The 23601-nt window shown below is 42.3% G+C and overlaps 2 protein-coding genes across 4 annotated transcripts in view; one reads left to right on the forward strand and one right to left on the reverse strand.

The window, feature by feature from the left end:
* The first annotated feature begins 1125 nt into the window (after positions 1 to 1125).
* LOC130174739 (RING finger protein 223) lies at positions 1126 to 8413 on the forward strand. The gene is made up of 2 exons (XM_056384923.1): positions 1126 to 1442; positions 5371 to 8413. The coding sequence occupies exon 2, from the start codon at positions 5418 to 5420 to the stop codon at positions 6138 to 6140; it is 723 nt and encodes a 240-aa protein (XP_056240898.1). The 5' UTR covers positions 1126 to 1442; positions 5371 to 5417; the 3' UTR covers positions 6141 to 8413.
* ptpn11b (protein tyrosine phosphatase non-receptor type 11b) overlaps positions 8116 to 23601 on the reverse strand; it is a 40912-nt gene continuing 25426 nt past the window's right edge. For 2 of the 3 annotated variants that reach the window (XM_056384919.1, XM_056384922.1), the window contains exons 4-16: positions 20252 to 20444; positions 19902 to 20021; positions 19593 to 19706; positions 18853 to 18949; positions 18543 to 18622; positions 18128 to 18283; positions 17167 to 17298; positions 15961 to 16115; positions 14340 to 14407; positions 14001 to 14152; positions 13549 to 13649; positions 12797 to 12924; positions 8116 to 11437 (exon numbers count right to left, since the gene is read on the reverse strand). In XM_056384919.1, the coding sequence (XP_056240894.1) occupies positions 12837 to 12924; positions 13549 to 13649; positions 14001 to 14152; positions 14340 to 14407; positions 15961 to 16115; positions 17167 to 17298; positions 18128 to 18283; positions 18543 to 18622; positions 18853 to 18949; positions 19593 to 19706; positions 19902 to 20021; positions 20252 to 20444 (1456 nt within the window). In that variant the 3' untranslated portion in view covers positions 8116 to 11437; positions 12797 to 12836. The remainder of the gene's footprint in view (positions 11438 to 12796; positions 12925 to 13548; positions 13650 to 14000; positions 14153 to 14339; positions 14408 to 15960; positions 16116 to 17166; positions 17299 to 18127; positions 18284 to 18542; positions 18623 to 18852; positions 18950 to 19592; positions 19707 to 19901; positions 20022 to 20251; positions 20445 to 23601) is intronic. The other variant, XM_056384921.1, reaches the window with a different exon arrangement.

The following is a 23601-nucleotide window of genomic DNA, read 5'->3' on the forward strand; positions in this document are numbered from 1 at the left end:
GGAAATAAAATGGCTTTTGATTGTATACCTTTCGTTTTCCAAAGCACTCACAACTCAACGCCCAATAAATGACTTTGCTGATATGATACGGGAGTATTTGTGTTTGGGTTACTAAATAACCAAGTCAGTTAGGCAGCTGTTACTGCGGAGACAAGCTATTGCTAATAGCCCAGAGCCGTGAGTCATTACCATAAAATAAAATAAGTAATCAAATAAAAAAAACTCCAACAAACATGCTTCAAGTTATCTTAATGAGCAGGAGCTTCTTCCTGCTGGATGTACATTTGTTATTTTTATGTTTATTTCCTGAATTAAAAATTAAATGAATGCAGACTTGAAAGAAAAGCTCTTTTTATGCTTAACGCTGATCTCGCCCTCTAAGACCAAACATGACATTGCTTTTGTCATTATGAGACACCTCGCCTGCTGTTTTCAAAAAATACACATGCGTGCATTGAAAAGTTGTAACACCGTGGGGACGACCCGCCGGGCGCTGATGTGTCATACTGACCGGCGACACCATGTCAGTAAAGAAGAGCCTATTCACACAGAGTGCTCCGGTGGGAAGATAGCCCTGTATCACCACCTGTTTCCTTATCACTGACTCAATGGAAATGAATCCCTTATATGCACTGTGCCGCTTAAGCATACTGGCTGATGGGAAACATATGTAGCTTGTGTGTCTTACGTGTTTAAAGTCCAACACGGTGGAGGGACTCTGCATCGGCTCAGTTTGCATTTAGTCGATGTGATCTACTGCTGACCAGTCGGTTGAAGGATTTGATTAACTGTATGTGTTTGTTTATTAGCCTGGGGGTAAAGGGCTATATTTGCATCACGTGTGTGTGTTTTCTTTTTTGTGAGGGTGGGGACACAGTGGAGACAGGTAGAAAGAGGTGAGGATGAAAAACAAAGATATCAACAGGGAGGGGTGGTGATCTGGCAAGAATGTGTATTCCTTTCCTTGAAGTCTTGAGGTGTCTTCCTCCCCCTCCCCCCTCCTCCCCCTCCTCCTGCTCCTCATCCCCGCCTTCAGACACCACCTCAAGGCCGAGACACCTCTAAACCAATTTGCATAAAGTGCTAAAAAGGGAGCTGACAGAGCAGGGCAGGTGATACCGGCCAACGGACGTCGAGGAAGGAGGACCTAGAGCTGACATTGACATAGCTAGCTATTACTCAGCCTGTGAGCACACACCCCCACACACACACACACTCTCACACACACCTGTGGCTCCAGCAGATTATTCGGACCAGTACAGAGGAGGACCTCAGCCCGGGTACACGCGGCAATTAAATACCCCCCCTCAAACTCCCTGCTGGGATCTCTGAGGTCAGTTGACTTTGACTTCAGAAAAATGCATCTTTGAGCGCAAAGGGAGAGAGCTGCGCCCGACCCAGAGAGATAAAGAGGATCATCTGACATCTTCTTCAGTTAACAGGTAAACTGAACCTTTACTCTGAATTTTGCCTGAAGCCTTTTGTGCTCTTTACACCAGTGTGTGGCTTACTGTTGTTCAAGCACAAGACTGTTTCACTACAACTGTTGTTTTCATTTAAGCTTTTTTCTTTTGATGTGAAGGCTGTGACTCTTTTTTAATAACCACAGCACTGTGAGTTAAGTCATTCCTCTTGAATCAAATACCAATAGATAACAAAGAATACCAACTGCAAACTGTTGGATTCATCTGTAATACATCACGATATGCTGAACACTTCATTTCAAAGAAACATCCATCTATCACAAGGTAGATAACAGAAGCACACTAGCAGCCGCACCGCTCCATAGTGCATTGTGTGCTGTATTTACACATGTGCTATCTCTACATGTTCAGGTCTGTTTTTTGCCTTGGCCAGGCTCACGTTCAGTTAAACAGGCCAACCCACCCCCACCGCCTGCCCTACCTGTTCCCGCAGGCTGGGAACAGGAAGGGCAGCATTGTGGTTGACGGTTGAGCTGAACTTGTAGTTGAAGATACACAAAGCTAAACCCCAGAGACACAAAGGCACAGAGAAAAAGAAAACTACATTATCTTATATGAGGCTTAAAAAGAAAAAAAAAAACAACTCAAATTTGACTAACAAATGAGGTCTGTGATTTGTATACTAATGGGTCAGTAGGACGGACGAGACGAGGAAAACATGTGCCGCTGAAAGCGATGAGGGACCATAAAGTTAAGAGCAAAGCAAAATATTGTGCTGAACTGTGAAACAAGAAAGACGCTTCCCCCAAGCTCGTCTTTGAAGCTAATTTGGGTTCAGCAATAACTTGTTCTGAGTTAATATTTGAGTCTGCTGTACAGTATATGACCTCCTCAGCTCTGGCCACAAAGCCCGACAAACTGTATTTCCTCCACCTGGACACACTGTTAAAGAAAAGGCTTCCACGTGCTTTTCATCTTGTTACATCTCGCATTGAAACAGGCAGTTTACTTTAGTTTAACAGTATCCACAGTGCATAAGCTACTGGTCATACCAGACCAAATAAGCCTGTAGCAGTGAGTGTACTGATTAGAGTTGGGCGTGTTTAGTTGCTTATTAATTAAACCTTTCATTTGTAAACTTATTCCTTCCTTCCTCCCTTTAATTAAAGAGTCTGAAACTAGATTCATGACCAGATTGTGTTTACACCATTCTTCATTTTCTATAAAAAACACAACTAAGATACATATTTCAGCATATGTGTTAAAGTTTGACGGAGGGTCAGACAACAATGTAAGCAATTCATTTTTGCATTTGTAAATAAGACGAGCAGGAATTTAGACTTACAGCTGTGGAATGTCAAAGTCTCTGCTGTTGTTGTTCAGTTGCTATTTACCTAGTGCCTGCGCTACAGGCAACATAGCCTGAGGCTTTGGAAAACTCTGTCTCACTGCAAAGACCTTGAGCTTGATCTCTTTGACCCGTGATTAACACACTGATTAACCTAATATGAACCGTTATGGGTGTGAATGAGCATTTGTGCAAATACAAGCCAATACTATGAGTATGCTAATCGTCATAACGACACAGAACCAAAGGCAAAGTTAGTCCCTCTGGCTGTGGTTTGTTCCTGCCTATTCAAATCCAAATGACTTGGTTTGAACAAAACAATCCCCCACTTCTCAAGTGAGGTGAAAAGGCACAGTTTGATTCTAGTTGTTGGAGACAATTAACACAAACTGTCTCTGTTTATCTAATTCCAGTAATGTATTGATTTAGCGTGTGTTTGCCTGGTCCTTTCATAAAGCTGCAGTTAGCTCACCTCAGCAGCCTCACTTGAAAATAAGAAGTGATTGTGTTCATTTAAATGTTTGAGATACTTCCTTGAATTTTTTTTTTTGGTCACCTGCACAGTCACTGGATACGTAGTGGCTGGTGAGGTGTGGTTAATAAAAACAGCCAGTCACCGTGAGTTAAAATTTTATCTGGATGCATGTTTGCATGGGAGATTTCAGTGAATCACCGCACCCAGTGATACAATTTACATTTAGGCAACAGGGAAACTGAGTCAGCATCATCAGGTGGGTGGGTGGGGGGCGGGGGACTTGATAAGACAAGTGTAATAATACAGAAAAATCCGTCCTCATCCCCCTAAAGCATGTCTGAATTCAGTGGAGACGGAGAGAAAGAGTTTGCGGTGCAGGAATTTCAAGGGTAGATGGAGCGATTAAACAGAGAACAAGCAGGGACTTTGTGTGAATGGGAGTACTGGGGCAGGACCAGGCCTGAGGGCACAGGCAGAACACCTGCGCTCTGACCATCAGTCATCCCCAACACACAAACACACACAGTCCTCTTCACATTAGTGCCCTTTAATACCTGACCCACAACACCAGCGGGCAAGTTATTACCATGTAATATTCTCATCATCCTTAAAAAAAATGAGACAAGGAGACCAGACTCAGAAGAGCGCAGCAATTTAGTCCTCAAAGCCCAGAGTCCTGCAGACTTAACATGGTCCCAAAACCTGGTCTGTTAGCTTCTTTACAGTTGCTATACTGTGCTCTCACATTAACAAAGCTGCCTGTGTTTATATACTGTCCCAGGTAGGGCCACATACTGTGCTGCTTGATGCGAGAAGGACTCAGTGACTCCCTGTAACAGCTGGTGCATGTTTGCACTGCGCTAGCTACCATTAGGCCTGTATGCAAATTGTCGAGTAAAATTTAAAACACTTGGATTCCTGTAGCAAACTGTTGCATGTAAACTCCATAAGATAACACTGCTACGCTCTTATCTGAGCTACACAGATGAGATATTTGGGATATTCTGGTGTTATCTGTCTTGACAACATAAACTGTATTGTGTTTTATCAGTTTTGCTTGTTGTTAGCAGGTCCACAGATCAACTACGCACTTAAAACTGAAACCTTATAATAACGGTGGTATAAATGGTATTGTATATATATGGTGTGTGCAGCAGGGGTTCAGGGGTTAAAAGCCATCAGCTGTAGTGAACACCTAGCTTAAAATAGCTAGCACGGGCTAAACTTTAGAGTTAGCTTGCTTAATCTTTGGTTAGATAATGCAGAATCTGTATTTTCACTATGTACATTGACATAGAGATATTTAAAAGAAGAGCCCATTAGGTTTGCACTCACTGACTCCATGCCCAAACCAAACATCCACTGTCACCACGCTTAATATTTACAACAGCCTGATGATTATCAATGCGCTCAATGGGAAAATCATCTAATCAATTTTGCAGTGAGGCTCAGCAAACTATGACTCTCTGGGTTTCATTGCAGGTTCATGACCGGGACACTGAGTGTTACAGCAGCAAACTGCACCAACAGGGGCTTTTATTCTTAGTAATAGTGGTAAATAATTTGAATAATATACAGTGGAATTAAAGGTGTCAAATGTGGCTTGTTGTGTCGTGATTAAAATGTAGTCAAGACTGATAAATCCTTTTTTTCTGTGTTACCTGAAGAACACTGTGTCCATGCAAACAAAAACACTCACGCTGTAACTGCAGAACAGCCCACACAAAATAAGGGGGTGGACATTGTCCTTTCCCTGTCTTGCGCCGGCACGTTACTTAACTGAGATATTTTATTTTTTCTTGTTTTTGTTGCTTTTGTAAACATTACTCAACACATCTGACCCTTTTTGCATCTTGTGCACGAGTGAATTACTCATTGAGAATCCAACATCCTGTCAGCTTTGTAAAATTACGTGTGCTGCGTGTGAGGGTAGAAATAGGTCGAAGTTCAACATTCAGCTGGGCTGCAGAAAATGCATCACTGATTGACTGTAATCCTGTTAACATGTTGGGATTATGGTCGTGCATGACTGGAAAAATGGTTTTCATTTGCTTGCACAGTTTTCACGCTTACCATCTGCAAATATGAAAATTAATCTCTATCTTTCATTCATTGTTTTACAGATTAAGAAAGGAGAGTTCAAAGAGGGACTGGACAAAAGAGAAAGAAGATGGAACAGTCTCCACAAATTTGGCACACACAGGTCGGACCCGAAGACACGACTGGAGGGCTGCAAAAGAAGGTGTCAGTCGTCGGTCAGCCGGAGTGCTCCATCTGCTGCTACAATTATGACAATGTCTTCAAAGCACCCAAACAGCTGGAGTGCACCCACACCTTCTGCCTGGAGTGTCTCTCCCGCCTCATGGTTGTCTCGCAGACCGGCGATGACACCGACGGCAGCAGAGGGCGCCTCTCCTGCCCCTTCTGCCGCCAACTCACCACACTTCCCGAGGAGGGACCCCCGGCCTTGGCCAACAGCGGCGAGGTCCTGGGCAAGCTTCCCGAGCACCAGCAGCAGGTGGAGTCGGTATATCTGGAGGGGGAGAAGCTGTGCTACAACAGCTCAAGGCACAGTGCCGACTTGGGCACCTCCGACAGCCCCACGGCCTTCTGCGTCTGCGTTGACATTGGGGTCAGCAAGGCGGTGGCCGCTCCGACCCAGACACGGCCACGGACTCATGGCGCGCTGGGCCGGATCGCGGACTGGAAGAGGATGGTGCTCTTCATTGTGCTCATGGTGCTGCTTGTCGTCATCGTGTTGTGGCCGCTGCAGTGCGTCTTCAGCACTGGAAACATGCGCTGTATGCGACAACGCGTCGACTCCGGCCCCACTACCGTGACCACCACTGTTGCTTTCAACCCATTCACCAGACCACCGCGTATGGCGGAGTGAACCTCTCCACTAACTGCACTTCACTGCAACTGTACATAATGTATAATATGACACTAATATTTGAAATACTGGACACTAAACCGTTGCTGCGTAATTTCAGCTTTGATAAGTGCACTTGATTATTACTAGACACATCTGTCCGCACCTCAGGTTTTCAACTTTCAGCAGAACTACAGATGTTAAATCCACTGTGTCTCTTTTTAGTGCCCCCTGGTGGCAGTTTAAGAAACACAAAGACATGGTGGCAGATCCCATCAGGGGACGCCGAGATGAAAGGGCTGAAAGCAGCACAGACTGCATCAATTTCCAGTGGACATTTGTGTTATTCTGTCACATACTACCAGGATAAGTTGAATTATTGTGAATATTTAAATTATAATCACATAAAAATTCTGCACATGGCGGCTTTAACTCTACAAAGCTGGAATTTATCCTTCTCCACGGTATACATCAGCAGTACTACACTACTAAACTACACTTAAATATCTGGTTGGCTGAAGAACAACAAATAGTGAATGAATGTAATCACAATGTGTCAGCTGACAACTTTATATATTGTACAGATGATTTGTGTGTGTTTTGATATGACTTTGTTTACAGAACTGTAATAAAAAATGTGAGGTATTTACTCAGATCATGTTTCTGGGAAATAACAAAACATTTGTCTACGATTTCCTCGTTATTAAGATGGATGTCATTTAATTGTGGTTCATCGTGATCATCATCTCTTAAAAACTAAATTTACTGCAGCATCAGTTGGTGGATTAATCTGTCAGAGGAGCAAGTGTAGTAAATTCCCCTCGAACAACTCACAGCTCCTGAAGCGCTTGAATGCAAATTAGAAACAAGTCTTAGTTTCAGGGTTAAGTTCGTCATTTCCTCCTTATCTGAACCTTTAACCTTTCACTATAAAAATCAAAGTTTAACAGGAAGTTTCCTTTATTTATTCCTGACTTAGGTGTGTCAGATGAAGGTTTTTCCGAGCAGCTCCCACGTGACGTGGTTGATAAGACGGTTACAATAAATCCCAGCATTAGTTTGGGACTGGCTGTAATAAAAGTGGAACGTCCTGCAGCTCCATTTAAACTTCCAGTAAACACAGTTAACCAATAAACGCAGAGTGAAGCCAAAAAACACTTAGCAATGGCTTGAAAATGGCTTTCTCTAAATAAATAAAAGGTAAAAAAAAAAAGAAAAAGGAAGACAATAATAAATGTTGTTTGTAAAAATATTAATAAAAGCTTCTTGTTAGTTGGCATTTTGGTCTCGGGTATTTAAGCGAAACCTTTCAAGCCTACAATGAATTTTTTCAGTGTGTTGTTTGTTTTTACTCCATTAAAGCAGAATAAACAGCCTATTTTCTTGCGGATGGCAGCTACTTAAAACTTTTTTATTCAACAGTTAATGCCAAAAGCAGATAAAGTGCTGAAAATAACAGTAAAACAAACTCATCATTCCTGATTTCCCCTCCCCTTATATTTACTTTCTTGTGAGTTATGAAGCACAATTTCTACAGGCTCCTTCAACCATGGAGCGGTCCGTCATTACTCGAGAAACTGGTGCTTTTCTGCGGCGCCTTGTTTTTCAGTATTTATATTAGTTAGTCAACATTAGGTGAAATTCTCAGGCCACGATGCAGGTTTTTGTTTTTTTTCCCCCCAGTATAGAGCACTTTTCAAATTGAAGACAAAACTTGGAGTGGAGAGGATGGAGAGCCACAGCAGGGTTCAGCTCAAACAACAGTTCATAACACACCGCCTTGTGTTCTCTGCTGCTTCTCCACTACATGTACTTCACCCGCAGGCAAAACACAGAAAGTTGCTTGTTAAACTCACATTTCTTTCACTTTTTGGGCAAAGTTTCTCCAACCTTTTCCCCAAAACTCTCCTTATTAGTGTGGAGAAGGTCCCCAATCTTAAAAATAAATAGATAAACCTGCGAACACGACAGAAACAAGCAAAACGTCACGTGTGACTTTACATAGTGCCATCGTAGATTTTTATTAAACTATATGATAATAAAACATTTCGATGCCATTTTTCTGGCAGCTCATTGCATCAGCAGTTGTAGCCTATACAGCAAAAAAAGGCGTTTGGGCAGAGCCAGTGCAAGAAGAGGAGGAAAGGGGAGGAGCCTCCACCGAACAACATGGGAGCACTCAGTATACCACGACTCACTTCCGCCATACTGCCACCAACAGAGGAACAAGGAATAAAAATTAAAAAAACAAAGAAAGAAAAAGAGCAAACAAACAAATTTTTTTTTTAAAATATCAACATCATTTTCAAGTAAATGTAAGAGGACAAGCAGAAAGAAAATACCGTATTACTACTGCACACCTCCATGTGCGCTGGATCAACTCAGCCTGAATTTACTTATCAATAGTCAAATTACACCAATAGTAATAATAATAATAATAATAATAATATTCATAATTGAGACACAATACAAAATGAAAGAACGGATAAAACAATCAATTAGAAATGTACAATTTGAAAAAAAAAGAAACAAGAAAAAATAAAACACTGATGGCAAAAATCTAGTGCACTACCTAAAATACTTCCACAGCCAATGGACATCCAGACAGCCCTGAGGCCAAAGATTCAGCAGTTTCACACTTTCAAGTATCGATGTTTCACCGTATCACAAACAACTTGACCCAGAGAGGCAAAGTGAAATACAAAAGAGTTAGAAACACAGAAACAAACACCACAAAAAGTCATTTCTCATTCGTCAGACAAAGAATCACAGTTCAGAAGGGAAAAGGACAAAAGGACCCCCCCCCCCAAAAAAAACCCAGAGGGCTTCAAACGTCCCCGAAGTTCAAATTCAACTGAAATACATCAAGTGGTGCAGCATTTTTCTAACAAACGTCTTTCGCTGACACAGGGCAGGCAATGCCCTTCACTGAATAAAACATAGCTTTTATTCACATAGAGAAACAACCATTAAAAATACATGGCAACAAACTTATAAGAAGAAAAAGTTTCAAACCAGACAAAAGTAGCCAAGTAGCCCAAAAAATCACAAGATATTTGTGAATTGATTTCTCTGGGTGTTCTTCGTCTACTGTAGTAGAACCTTCATAAAAAGGAATCTGAGCCTGCGACTCTCAGGATGACAGGGTGACAGGGTGACTGCTGGCCTCACTGTTACTTTATTTTAGAAAACTGCACAAGGTCAACTCTATCAAATGACAGTTTTTGGTTGTTTTTTTTTGTTTTATTCCAGTGTTGATTACTCATGGCTAGATTTTAAATCATGTCTCTGAAGAGTCACGAGCGGCAGCTGCAGAAACCGGCTGATTTATGACTGAAGAAAACGAGGTGCGCGCAGCCTGCGAGCGTCCTTGACCTGGTTCGTTGAACGCTTCTGTTGCTGGAGACAGGGGGAATGGTCAGAGCACAAGCACCACCAACAAGTGTCACTCATTCACGGTTTTAGTCATTTCAATGTCCTACTGCAGATGACAACATTATTATCTTTTTCTTTATCTTTTTTTTTTTTTTTTACTTTAAGAGGTCGTTACACTTTAAACGAGCTAGGTCAGATTTCATCTACGTCTGTGCGCTTGTATTTCAGCGGGATATTTTGGTGCTGATCCTGGAGGCTAAAAATAGTGAACAATCTGCCAGACGGCGCGGAGGACTCAGTGCTCCGCAGCACCACCGTCTTCCTTATCACATCAATGACGTCGGCTTACTCGCCCCGCTATCATCAAGCCTGGATTATGGCCATCTTCTAAATTACTTTTTGGAGACAAATCTATTCTTCAATCTCAGGCAGATGGCCATCTGGCCCACTGTAATCGGGCCCCTTTGCCTTGACTCCTTGTGACGAACTCCTCCGACAGATGTTGAACCGCATCAGACCTGCTGATTAACGAGGACAGCCAGACGAATGAAGCTGAGAGGCGGCGGTCGGCCAAGCTCGACTCCAACCGCCCATTCAGGAATCCTCTCAACCCAGTTTCCTGTCAAAAATGGACTTCAAAATACTATCATGATTTAAATCAAAATTTGTGCTGGGGCTGGGGGGGGTGCTGCTGCTTAGACACTTGTGCTTAAACATTTTCTCTTCCACCATTATGCTGTTTTATAAATATAGATACATTTAAAAAATAAACATCTCATATGTTACACAACCATGATACCAACAGCTTCAGCAGGAACACCAAGAAATAATGAAGCTGATTAAAAGGACAAACAAAAAAAGAAAGACTGGAGATGGTGTCCAGATGACAGATGACAGACAGGACTGATGTGTTTGTCCCTGTAACCGTAAAAGAAATAAGTAACAACGTCTCCAGCTCTGTTAAAGAGCGATAACAGAACAGCTGATTTGCCTTTTGCAACAGCACAGGAGACTGCAGACCCCTCTTACACAGCAAATCTCCCGAAAAAATTAAAAAACTTCAAAACAAAAAAAACAACAACTTTTACACCCAAAATTAAAACGTAAAAATTCAATTATTCTTCCTGTGCCTTAGGATCCTGCAGTAGGTTACGTAACCGCGCTTGCTATCAGTCAGCGGCCACATCAATAACCACCACAGCTCCACAGCTGGAAAGACAGAACTCAGCAAAAACAGTCTTAGGTTTGAGTTCAAATGACAGCCAGCAAAGACAGGGGGGGGGAGAGAGAGAGAGAGAGAGAGAGAGAGAGAGAGAGAGAGAGAGAGAGAGAGAGAGAGAGAGAGAAAGAGAGAGAGAGAGAGCGCGAACAGTGTGATCTCTAGCAACGAGCGGACAAACAGCTTAGCTTTGACCTCTTCTTGGGTCCCGTACAGCTCTGTTCATTTCAGGCCAGGGCAGACTCCATGTTCAACACACATCATCATCCCGGGGGAGAAAAAAAAAAAAAACAACTCGTCGTTTGCTTTGTCAACTTTGGATTTCCAGGGTTTGGAAAACAGTAACAGTGCAGATTCAACAGCAGGTTTGGGGAGGCTAGATTACAGACACATCCTGTGACAAGGCACTTTCGCTGGTTAAGAGAGGGAGAAGCTTTGGAAGCTGGAGAGAAGAGGGGGGGAGAGAAACGGGGGAGGACAGAGGCTCTGAGCGCGGGCTTTCTGCTGAAGAGTCCTCCTCTCTGTGGAGGGTGGGGTTTTACTCCAGACAGAGAGGGCCAGCGGGACGGCAGCAGGAGAGGAGTCAGCCCGCCACCTTCAGCCCAGACAGGGTCCACAGGTGTGGGCGGTAGTCAGAGCAACCCCCCCCCATCCTCCTCCTCCTCCTCCGCACCTAAGGGATTTTCAGGCGCTGACGAAGCGACACCTCCCACTGAAGCTGAAACTGAAGCACGCACGCACACACACAAACACACACACACACACACACACACACACACAGTGGAATTGGTTGGTGTCACTTTGAATCACGTAGTTACGATGTTATTCATGATGCAGATGTGTGTGTGTGTGTGTGTGTGTGTGTTTGGATTTAAAACCTTTTTTGTTGTTCAGTGACTGAAGTGCCTTCAACCAATCACACAACTGATTAAGAATTTCAAAAACATGTGTTGCTTTTATAATAAATTCATTGGTTGCGTTCCCCATCACAGATCTCTGAGAGAACCAACAGTCAGGAAAATGCTCCCGTGTTTTTCCAATTGTACTGAAAGCAATATTTTTCTAATATTTCTGAGAAAATACTGGAATATTTACAGCTTTTAGCAACAACAGCAAACTGAGATAGCTCCTCAAATGGCTGAAAGGACCCTCGCTTCCAAACAGGTGACATCCCGTCAAAGCTAAGCTAAGCTAACAACATCCAACTGACAACTTGTAGTCCCACCCGAGGTTCAAATAAATACATAAATGAATGAAAAAATAAATAAATAAATAAGTTTTTATTTAAAAAGTTTTAGCCATGAAAAAGAAATCTGTATTTATAAATGCTGTTTTGAGACCTGCTTACAAAAACATCAGGTTAGATTAATTTTCAACCCCAAACAATCCATAAAGACAAAATATCTCAAATTAATTTAACATTAATTTCTAAATACGTTCACTGGTAATTAATTCACAGTTCTGCGCTGTCTTCTGCTGATGACCCTGTCTGCTCTATTAATCACTATGCGAGGGAACAGAATGAGACTCTGAGAATCGAGGTTGATTATAATATGAACCCAAATTGAATCTTTTGTTGCTTTGAGTGGAGCTCAGATTTTCTTTTAAGGAAGCTCCGCTGCTCCTCGCCAGCCTATAATTTGAACCTTGAAAATAGGAGAACATTACTCTTCTACTTACATGAGGAAAATGAATTTGACTCACAGGGAGAGAGTCTTCTATCAGTGGAAGAGTTTTAACAGCATCACAACTCCTGATTTTAGGGGCAAAATCAGTTTCCCTGATTCATCCACACGAGCATTAAATTTAGAGCTAAATTATAGCTCATATTTTTCCAAAAAAGCCACACTTACATCTAATGGGATCCAACATGAAGTGCCAACAACACTCGTTATGTCCCCCTCTACCAAATCGACTGCAATGCAGACCTTTAACAAAAAAATCTAAAGCAAGTGGGATGATGCTCTAACACATTTTTTTCACTTTTGCAGAGAGGAAAATACAAAAACAAAGTGCTTATTTTAAACAATAGTGGCTGAATGTGTCCTGCCACAGTGTAAAACGAAACAGACGAAGTACTCACAAAGAGGCTGACAGAGAGATGCGGAGGTCCCCGACATGTTTTACCTCCTGGTGTTGCTGCTAAAAGACGTCTGAGGGCTTTTAAAGTTTATGTTTTCGTACACGCCCGATGAATCGTCGTTTGTCATCCTGCAGTAACACAGAGGAGATATTCAGTTACAAAACAAATTAACAACTTGAAGGTTACTGCAGGTTCATGGAGTTAAATCTAAGACTTTTTAAGCTCTTCTGAATATATGATAAAATGAAACTTAAAACCAGTTGCATGATCACACTGGCTAAAGTGTGAAATTATAATATTTATTATATTATATCGATTTTTTTTATTCCAGTACTTTGCAGCAGTAATGAGGAATAATTCCTAATGATGTGATTAATATAATTAATGCAACCTGGATCTAACTAAGCAGCAGAAAATGAATGGATGGATCATCTACTAACAAACAATCTAACCGTCTAAATTAAGTTTCTGCTAAAAGCAACATTTCCCATAATGAGCCACAAGCTTTGCAGCTACTGTAGCTCTCAGCACTGACACTGATGGTGCTGACTGAAACTCGCACAATCCACTGTTGCACCAATTCTGCATTAAATTATACATTAACTATATTACATATACATTCTTATAACAAACATTACTCCCAGGCCAGAGAAAATATAATATAATTCCTTATAAAACCAGTTTTGTGACCATGTGTTTAATCATCACATTAATGGTCACTACACCTTCACCATGGTATGTGTTCTACTTACACAGAAGAGGAGCGCGAGGACGCCATGTTGGGTTTGGACCTCGAGTTGGTCATCGGGGGATATTTGATATTGGAATATTCCCTCTCCTTCATCTTATTCCTCTGCAAAGTGTCAACACGAATCAGTCAGACTCCGTTTAGACGACAAGATCCTTGACAAAGTTTTCACAAACTTGTCCTGTGTCTGAGACCTGAATTAAATTTTAAACAGTCCCAGATGGTATCCACATTCACTGGAAACTTACTGAGATAGTTGCCAAACTGCTGTTTGCCTCACTGCGCTAGCTGTCATAACATAACACACGGCACTGGCCTTCAGACTCTGAGGTCAAACACATGTCGCACATAAATATTTTAAAGCCTTCATTACCGTGTCAAAAAGTGTTATGTGATGCATTTTAATTCCTGCATTTGAAGTCGCCCCTGAAATTGATTTATAGCGTAGCGGACTACCTGCTCCTCCTCCAGTCTCTTCTGAGCCGTGTCTATGTACTGCTGCACAGCCATGTAGATGAACTTATACTGGGCCTCTGTCTGCACCATGCCCGACCTCTGCTGCCGTACCCTCTGGATGGTCTTGGGGATGTCGATGTCACAATCGAGACCTGGAGCGCACACACGCACACACACGCACACGCACACACACACACACACACACACACACACACACACACACACACACACACACACACACACACACACACACACACACACATCCAGAAGATTAGCACAGACACAGCACAAAGATTTTAATGAAATAGAGTGTGTCACTTTTATATCTCAGCTTCGTACCTTGGCGGTTAATTATATCGATGAGGATGTCGATGACAATAATGGTGCCTGTCCTGCCGATGCCTGCGCTGCGGGGACAGCAGAGAGGAAAGTCAAACTGTGTGTAATTAAAACACTTTAAGCATCAAAGTCGAGGCAAAAAAACTTTTCTCAAATCCAACATGACAAAGGAAGTAACACATAAAAATCTACGGTTGTGAATCACAGTTTGGCGACAGCAATAAAGTCCCTTGAATTTGTTGTTGTGTCACATATAAAATGCTGTTACATCACTCAGTCACAATGTTATTCCCTCCACACTGACGACATAAATTTATCAGCAGCCCGTTGATTGGCAGTTGACAGTAATGAGTCTCATGTTGTCATCATGTTTGCTTGACGTGTTCGGGTGTCTGGGCACGGTGATAGACACGCGTCGAAAACCGGATTCTTCTATTCACACCAGATGGATTAATCTATTTACATTTGCTACCAAACATGTGTGAGAGTCACGTGTCTGCTGTTAATGTAAAATGACTCAGCGCACTCTTGATGATAACAACACATTAAATAAAAAAAATATTTACACAGCAGGAATTCATTCATGTTTGTAACACGGAAATAAATCTAAGACTTACAACTCAGCTCAGCTATGACTCAGTGTTTCTTTTTTACTAAACTACAAATTTTAATTTCAGGCTCTTATGTCAAGACAAAGAGCAAAAATAAAACAGCTGTTATTGGTCAAGCTGAGATAATTCAGAAGTAAAACAGAGCAATGTAAATAAAACCCATGGCATGATAGTTACTTGGCTAAAGAAGGACTTTATCTAACAGTTACTGAGAGTTATTACAGCTCAAGTGTTTGGGGCATTAATGTAATAAGAGAAAAAAGTTGGTGAAGGCCTATTGCTAATAAGAAGGTAAAACTTTCAACCTTAATTATAGCGCACTCAAGTGGCCAAGTGAAACCATATTTCAAGAAACCCAAAGCTCATATATTCATCCTTAGAAAGCAAGGTCATCAGGTGTCTCGTGAAATCGAATCAACGTGAAGAAGAAAATAAATAAAATAAAAACCGCTGTACTGCACTTCCCTTACTTATTGTAGAATTTTGTTATGCACTTGTAGAGTTTTGTTTTATTAAGTTCCTCGATTTTGGCCCAACTTGTGGGTCTTTTTTCCTCCTTTCATTTATATTTATGTCTGACATAAATTTGCTGCTGTAAATATTCTAAATACTCTTGCACCCTCTATAGAGCTACGCCTAAGGCATCCTTTAAAACAAATTCCAGGGTTAAATGAAAGCACCGTGTAACTATACAAAGGTCTTATTTTCTTCCTTTTGTTGTAACCAAGTCTACAGTGTTTCCATAGACAGCTGCAAAAGACTTTTGGACGTCTTCAGTATCGCAGTAACACAGGCCTCAGGTTCGTGCAATAAGGAGAGCAGCAGCCACTGTGCGTGCACGCGTGTACGCAAGATGAGGTTTTAATAACTGCTGTTGTCGATATCAGCTTCAGAGCAGTGTTGGCACATCGGCTTGTTATTCTCTCTACCTGACACACCAGTAATTAACTTACGGCTCAACCGCACGCTTATATAAACCCCCCCCCCCCCCCCCCCCCCCCCCGTTGTACCTGCAATGTACGACAATGGGTCCAGTGTCTGGAATGGAGTTCTGCGTGCGGTTGACATCCTCTAGGAACCAGAGCACACCACCAGGCTCGTTGGGCACCCCGTGGTCGGGCCAGCTCAGGTACTGATAGTGCCAGATGTACCTCACGGGCTCCTTCTACAACCAGGACACAGCAGGAGAAGATGATGAAGAAGATTTTTATTTTTTTAATGGGAGTATTCATATTGTTTATTATGTGGTGGTTGAAGCTTCACTCCTCAGTGTTCATCAAAACATATAATCCCACTGTAAGAAAAAGGTAAAATCCCACAATCTTCATTCCACACAAAACATGAACCAATAAAAAGCTAATATATATATAAATATATAATACTTTGATTTGATTTATTTTCCAAAAAGACAACAACAACAACAACACAGTCAGGACAAAAGTGCTGTAGTGTGATGAAGGCATACTCTCTGGTCAGCTGCCATGTGTAGGGCTTTGTTGGCAGAGCGGTAACGCTGCAGTTACCGATGAGCCTCCCTGAATGCTGAAATACGCTTTTGTGCGAAATGAGGATTGCGGATCTTGTTCTTACTCAGAGGAATTATCGCTTAGGACCAGTACGGAGGATTACAGCGCGCCAGGAATCTTTCCTGTGTGCAGTATAACATGTAAAACGCTCCTGCTTTTGCAGGAGATTGACAGTGAACTGGATGGGGGGGGAGGGTGGCGGCGGTCTTTGGTGAAAATATTAAAATATTACCAGGTTGTTCTCAGACAGAATTAGCAGACTGTGAGCTCCACCATTGTACTCGTAGAATATTTAGAATATGAGATTTTGAATTGTGCAGAAGATACATCACATCCGCACACCAGCTACAACAAGACTGGACATCCACAGGATACACGCCATTTTATATTCCTCCCTATTCAATCAAATTCAGACTGACTGGAGTCAGAATTGTTTTCAGGTACAAAAGAACAACGCTGCATCAAAGGGTTTTTATTTAAAAGCTTCATTGTAAGAAAACTAGAATCTTTCTGCATCTGCTCCTTGTATTCTTCACATCCATGCAGTCGATCCTCCCGTAAGTGTAATCACAAGCACGAGCACGTGCTAGAGGATTGTGTGTGTGTGTGTGTGTGTATGTCTGTGAAGTGTTGGGTAATCTGACCCCAGGTCAGTGGGTCAGCTCTGACTGAGTACACAGCTCTTCCTACCCGGTCCAGACGGGTCACCTCCAGCTTCCTGAGGATGTAGTCTTGTGCTGGCTGCTCGTCCACATTCCTCACTTGCACCTTCCCAAACTCCTTGGTGGCGTTGAAGTCCGGCCAGTAACGTACACATTTGTTCTACAAACAGAGAGAGAGAGAGAGAGAGACACAGAGAGACAGAGAGAGAGAAAGCAGAGGGAGGGTGACGGGTATTACAATCTAAAGAACCAGCTCATCTCAAGCAGCTTTCCAATCAGCTTAACTGTCATACTATCCTTGTCAGCCGTCTCCCTCCCCTCCCCCACACCAGACACACACACACACACACACACACACACACACACACACACACACACACACACACACATCATCCTTACTACGCATATCCACCCATCTCTGTTGAACTCAGCTAATGCCATCAAGTGCTGTGTTTCATCTGAAAACGCAGAACAAATGATGTTCGATGGCGACATAAAAGTCGACTGACAGAAACAAGCTGCGTCTGTGTGAGACGCACACCGTTGTCCTCGTTTGTCCTGTTGTCCTTTGTTGCTCGTCAGAGCAGTTCGTGACCCATCTGCTGGTGAACGCACCTTCTACTTTAGAGAGTAGTGGATTTTTCCACATGTAATGTTTTAGGGTCATTTTAGGTATTTCGCTCTCGCTCTCATTATGAAATCTTAAACGTGTCCAATCGCAGAACAAACGCCCCTCACTCCATGAATCTCCATTATCACAAGCAATCAACAGCAAACAGCCCAAAGGAGCACAGCAGTGAAACAGAGAAACCATTCAGGAGTAAATGCTGGAGAAAAAACAAAAAACTACTTGATTTAGAAACACAATACACAAAAACACTTCTACTAAATTGCCCTTTAACATTTAACATTAAGGCGTACATGAGCAAGTACAATTACTCCACAACACTGAAACTATACCACTGAATATTTGCTCTATAAAGGCTCACCCGCCCTCGCTCTATTTCCTTTGTGGTCATGACGATGACGTGCGTGTTCTCCTGATACACCATCTTCCAGAAGTCGTTGACCGTATTCTGTAGGCACCCCTGGGTGGCGATGAAGACTTTGCCCTCCTCCATGTAGCGCCCCTCTTCATGCATACACTGTAAAGCAAGTTAAGTTCTGCTTATAAAACAGGAAGTTTGTTTTCATCTTATGTTGACTGACAACTCTGAGGTAACCACACTGTATGTTTGTTTTTTAACTGATGTATTTATCACTTTGGAACAGTTTAATGTTAAAGGTGAATTTGCCCCTGAACGTCACATATATCTTGAGTGTTTGCTGAATGTTGTGTGTTACTGTCATTGATCAAGCACAGGTGCTGACAACAAGGTCTTTTGTCAAGCTGAAAAGACTCACTCTGATGTAGTTGGCATTGATGTAGTCTGAACCGGCAACATCTGGATCTGCTTCCCTGATTTCAACACGAGTTGTGTCGACTGAAAACACAAAGTCAAAACTGTTGTTAATGCACAAGAAAATGTCGACAGTTTTCTGGAATTACATTGTTTTTTTTGTTTGTTTTTCTTTGTCAATTGATAGACTGCGAGTTATCGTAACCAGATCTTGACACTTTGCTGAGGCCTCCACATTGTCTATTGTCTATTTGTGTCACTGTTTCCACAGGAAGTTGGGGAGACAGGAAACGGCAGGTTGCTGCTTGACTCACAGGGGAGGATATTCTTGTATCTGTTTTTACTCTTGTTTTCTGGCTTCTGGCCTTCTTTCCGGGGATACAGCAGTTTACACTCCTGCTGCTGAAGTACCTGATAGTCAATGACAAAAGAAAAAGCAGAATGGAAGAAAAGAAAATTAAAAAGGCTTTCCAGGTTCCGAACAAAAGAATAACAACTACTGCCAATTCTGGGGTCATTTATACACAGCAGGGGTCACCGTCGAGTGCAAGAACATAAAATCTCTATTAAGGTTGTACACTTAAGAGAAAGCATTTCAGCATGAAGTCCCCTTGAAATACAAAGAGGGCTCTAAAGGTCTTCATTCATACTCATTTTGGATGCATATCTGCTCATGCAGGGGTAGAATAAGTCAAGCATTTAGAGAATTAACCTACAATGTTTTAGCTGCGATAAGTGAAAACCAGCTGCATGGCATTAATACAAATGCAGACAGACTAGTTAATATCTCTGCACTGCTTTCCTGAATTGATCTGCAAATAATCTTTGAGACAAAAAGGCGGACGGTGGCCCAGATCCGGACTCTGATGTCTAACCTATTAAATATTGAGAATTATTCAGTTTTGACGGAGCGTTTAAATTTTAACCTGACGTAGCTTTTCTCAGCTTGGCGTCACTGGTCCATATATAACTATCAATATTCGCACAAATATAAATGTGTTTATATGTTTTTTTTAAAAATCCTGATTGAAAGGAATAATTCTGGTGTACACACCTCAAATTCTTCCCAGAATCCTTGTTTGGGCTTCTCAGAGTTGTCTGCTACTTTGTTGAGCTCTCGTACCCGGTTCTCAATGTTGGCTGCATTTATCCTTGTGGCATTAAATGGCTGTCGTCGTCGTCATGTTGGGACAAGGAAATCGAATTTGTCAACAGAACAAAAATAAGTTATTCTATATTTAAAAAGCAAGTATGAAATTAAGCAGCACATTGCGACGCGTCCATCCACGCCTTCACGAGACTGCAACGTCTGCAAAAGATTCACTGCACTGTTTGTTTTATTCGTTAAATCCCTCTTCCCTACCTGTTTGAGATGCACTACGATGCCACTTTTCTCCACCATGGGGTTCTTCTTGTAGTGATCCACCAGCTCAGCCAGAGTCTCAAACCTCTCACCTCCGCCCACGTCGTATTTACTATCCTGCTGAAGACAAACCATCAACAGTTCAACTGCAGGTCTGAGGATATCTTAAAGATGCAAAAAATAAAACAAATTCAGCTTAAAAATACACGATTCAAAGCAGCAGCAGTTTGCCGAGGTGAGTCTAGGTATTATCATCCCCCAGGCTGTCTTAATCCAGCTAAGCCAAATTTACAAACTTATAAATCTGAGTTTCTGTATGTGTGAAAGGAGCCTGAACTGAGTTACCTCACCTGGTAACGTATCATAACATGCGTGACCTTGGTCTTACGATCCACGTTTTCGTGCTTCTCTTCATTGGTGAGAACCGAGAGGACGAAGTCGCCCGGTTTACTCTGGCTCTCCCGTACCAGGAAACTGCCGGCCTTGCCTTTGTCAGTGAGCAGTTTCTCCGCGTCTCGCCCAGAGAGGTGTCCATGGTACCACCTGCAGGTGAGAGAGAGAACAGACTGTCATACACCAACACAATACGACAGAAACAATATGATATTCACGGACAAACTGACTCGATGGATGTTTCTCTTGTGGAAGGTCCTCAAGATGAAAATCCTGCTGTACATTTGCAGACTAGGTTTATTTGTTAGTATTACTAGATCATTATTATTATTTTTTTCCCCATATCAAACAACAATAAATGCTTTCTTGAGTCGGTTTGTAAGCTCATGTGTCCCATGTGCGATGTTGAGGATAGGATCAGAACCATTTCACTGTGGAGCCTCACATCATGTTAGCTGGCTGTGTCTATTTAGGTGAAGCTTCCTGTTCAGTCACAACAAAAACAACAACAACAACAACAGCAACACGCAGCTGACAACACCTGTTCAAAAACACACCGTGAACATCAGCGTTCATTACTCCAGATTGGCTGCGTTCACCAGCTGCCTCTCCATCTCCTGCGGAGATCAAGAGACGCTCAGCCTCGGGCTAGATGTGGTTTCAAGTTAGACGAATCATCGAGACAAGTCAGAAGAGCTGAGGCAGAAACTTGACCAAATGAGGGGGAGGACAAGCATTATGCTTCCTGCCTCGAGGGGAAAAACTTTTATATTCTTGCTTTAAGGATCAAGATAACAGTCAGTCTATATGTGCATTGTGACAGAAAACACACACTGGAGAATCAAAGTGTCTCTTACGCTGCTGCAGCCTCACGCAGTTGCTGACATGCAGCTGATGAAACCTGCATTTCTGCGTTTTTTGTTTTTTTTCCTGTGTGGTGAACAAGAACGTGTAGGAGGCTCTGACAGCACATGTATGTAGAATGGAAAAACCACATAAACCACAGCCATAGATCACAAGTTGTTCTTAGACCTAAATAGAAACTGAGATGTACACACTGCAACGTGCAGATGTGTAGAAAAAGTCAATGTACATATCCAGCTCAGCATGAGATGACACCGAACAGAAATTATATTTTTGTGTGCGTGTGTGTAAATGATGATATAAATGTAGCGTTCCCAATTGCTTCCTGTACGTGAGTGAGCGAGTGCGTGCACGGATGGATTCCTGGCTAATACACCAGCTGTCTTGGTCTCACATTTCAAAAAGGAGGTGTGTAGGTGTGACCAAGTGTCCAACCTGTGTGTAGAAGGTTGATAGCACGCGGCTACTCGGCGAGCATAAACAAAAACAGCAGCACCGCCCACTTAGTTTGTTTGAAGATGCATTTGGGGAATATGCCACTATTTATGCATGTGGATGAGGATGTGAAAGTGCATCTGGTTTAATGTATGGGTGTGTGCGTGCAGAGAATAATGCATCCACTCATATGTGTGTTGGTACATGATTAATGAGTCTTTCCTGGTGCCAGTCAGGCCTGGACAATAATTAGTTATCATTGTCAATAGGCTCTTAGTGGAATTAGATACCGCCACACTGATGTAACGTTTTACAAAATTGTGCTGTTTTAATAATTGATTTTGAAAATAAATGTTTTGTTTAAAGCTGCACTAATCCCGACTTTTATATTAGCAACGGATCAAACGACTGTAATGTCAGAACTATCACTCGACTCTGCAGTTCCCCTCTTCTCTGCAGAACGTTTCAGCATCTCTCAGCTCTTTGTTGTAGTTTTCAGCCTCGCAACTTTACTCTGATGAATCCACTGTTTGCTACCGATCCATCACCACATGACAGGAGGACAATGTAAGCACACAGCATGTGAACCTAGTAGAGCAATTAGTGGCTGAAGAAGAAGACATTTTTCTTGTGTGTGTTTGCCCATTTTTCTACTGTAATCCATAACAGTTGTTTGTGCATTAATCACCATTTTGATAATTTTATATGCGAGCCGCCGTGTAGTGATATGTATTGATGTGACACTCTTGTTTTTGGAAACACCACGCTAAAATGTAACCCCTAAACAGCCTCTATCACGTCCTGCTGCTCATCGCAGTGATGTGTCTACCTGTACTCTACTGAAACGTGGGGAGCTCCAGGTGTTCCTTTGGCCAGACTCATTAAAAATCCCCCGTTACCGGATGTTTTGGATGGAGCCACATGGGGAGACAAAAAGAATGGACCACCTGAGGGAGTTATTAGTTATTCTTTGTGTCAAATATCCCACATGCCTGTTGATTGGCAGCAGAAACTGTAGAATGATTAATCAAAACGACAGGTTTGATGTGCACATGAGCACAGAGGTTTCTGTGGTTATTTTTGCAACAGTCTGGCGCTTGTTGCACAAAAATCTAACCAGCGGAACCGTGTGTAATTGTGGCACGCCAGTGTGCAGCATCACCCACGTCTGAGACTGCAGAAGGGACAGATGTACAGAAGCCCTGAGAGCTCAACACACTGCAACTTAAGAAAACACACGCAAATAGACAAAAAACACAAACACAGTACACTTCCATCAATTTGACAACACGTGTGCTGCACGTAGAGAGAGAGAGAGAGAGAGAGAGAGAGAGAGAGAGAGAGAGAGAGAGAGAGAGAGAGAGAGAGAGAGAGAGAGAGAGAGAGAGAGAGAGAGAGAGAGAGAGAGAGAGAGACACACACACAGCAAAGGGCCCCGGGTCAGACCCCGATCCGGGGCCGCTGTGGTTAGGACTACGCCTTCATGGTAGGCGCTCTACCAGGTGAGCCACCGAGGCGCCTCCTCATCACTTTTAAGTGTCTTCTGGAAACACTTCCTTTGTGTTGTGAGTATTTGCAGCACATGTGTCGTCCATATTGATGAAGACGTTCTCTGAACTTGCTTATGTTGCAGTGCGTTGAGCTCTCCGGATACTGATGCCTCCTCTGCTGCCTTCAGATGAATGTAAAGAGAGTCAGCAGAGTAAAGGGACGGCCGTCAGTATAGACTACCTACTAACTGTCGTGGATTAGAACTATAACATGAATAAAGCAGGTTTATGGGATTTATATGGGTTTGATTTCACTGAATAAAGTGACTGAAATACTGTGGAACAAAACTGCAACTACACATTTATCTGGTATTAGTGGTTTTCCCCTACAGTCTTTTATTGTAACTCTACTACACTGATCTGGTCTCTGTAGGTTCAACGGGCGAGGAATTAAAATTTAAAGCGTAATATTTGATGTAAAAAGAGTCGTGCCTTAAATCAAATTAAAAATTAAAATG

The sequence above is a fragment of the Seriola aureovittata genome, chromosome 9 (genome assembly GCF_021018895.1).
Source record: "Seriola aureovittata isolate HTS-2021-v1 ecotype China chromosome 9, ASM2101889v1, whole genome shotgun sequence".
In the NCBI taxonomy this organism is placed as follows: domain Eukaryota; kingdom Metazoa; phylum Chordata; class Actinopteri; order Carangiformes; family Carangidae; genus Seriola; species Seriola aureovittata.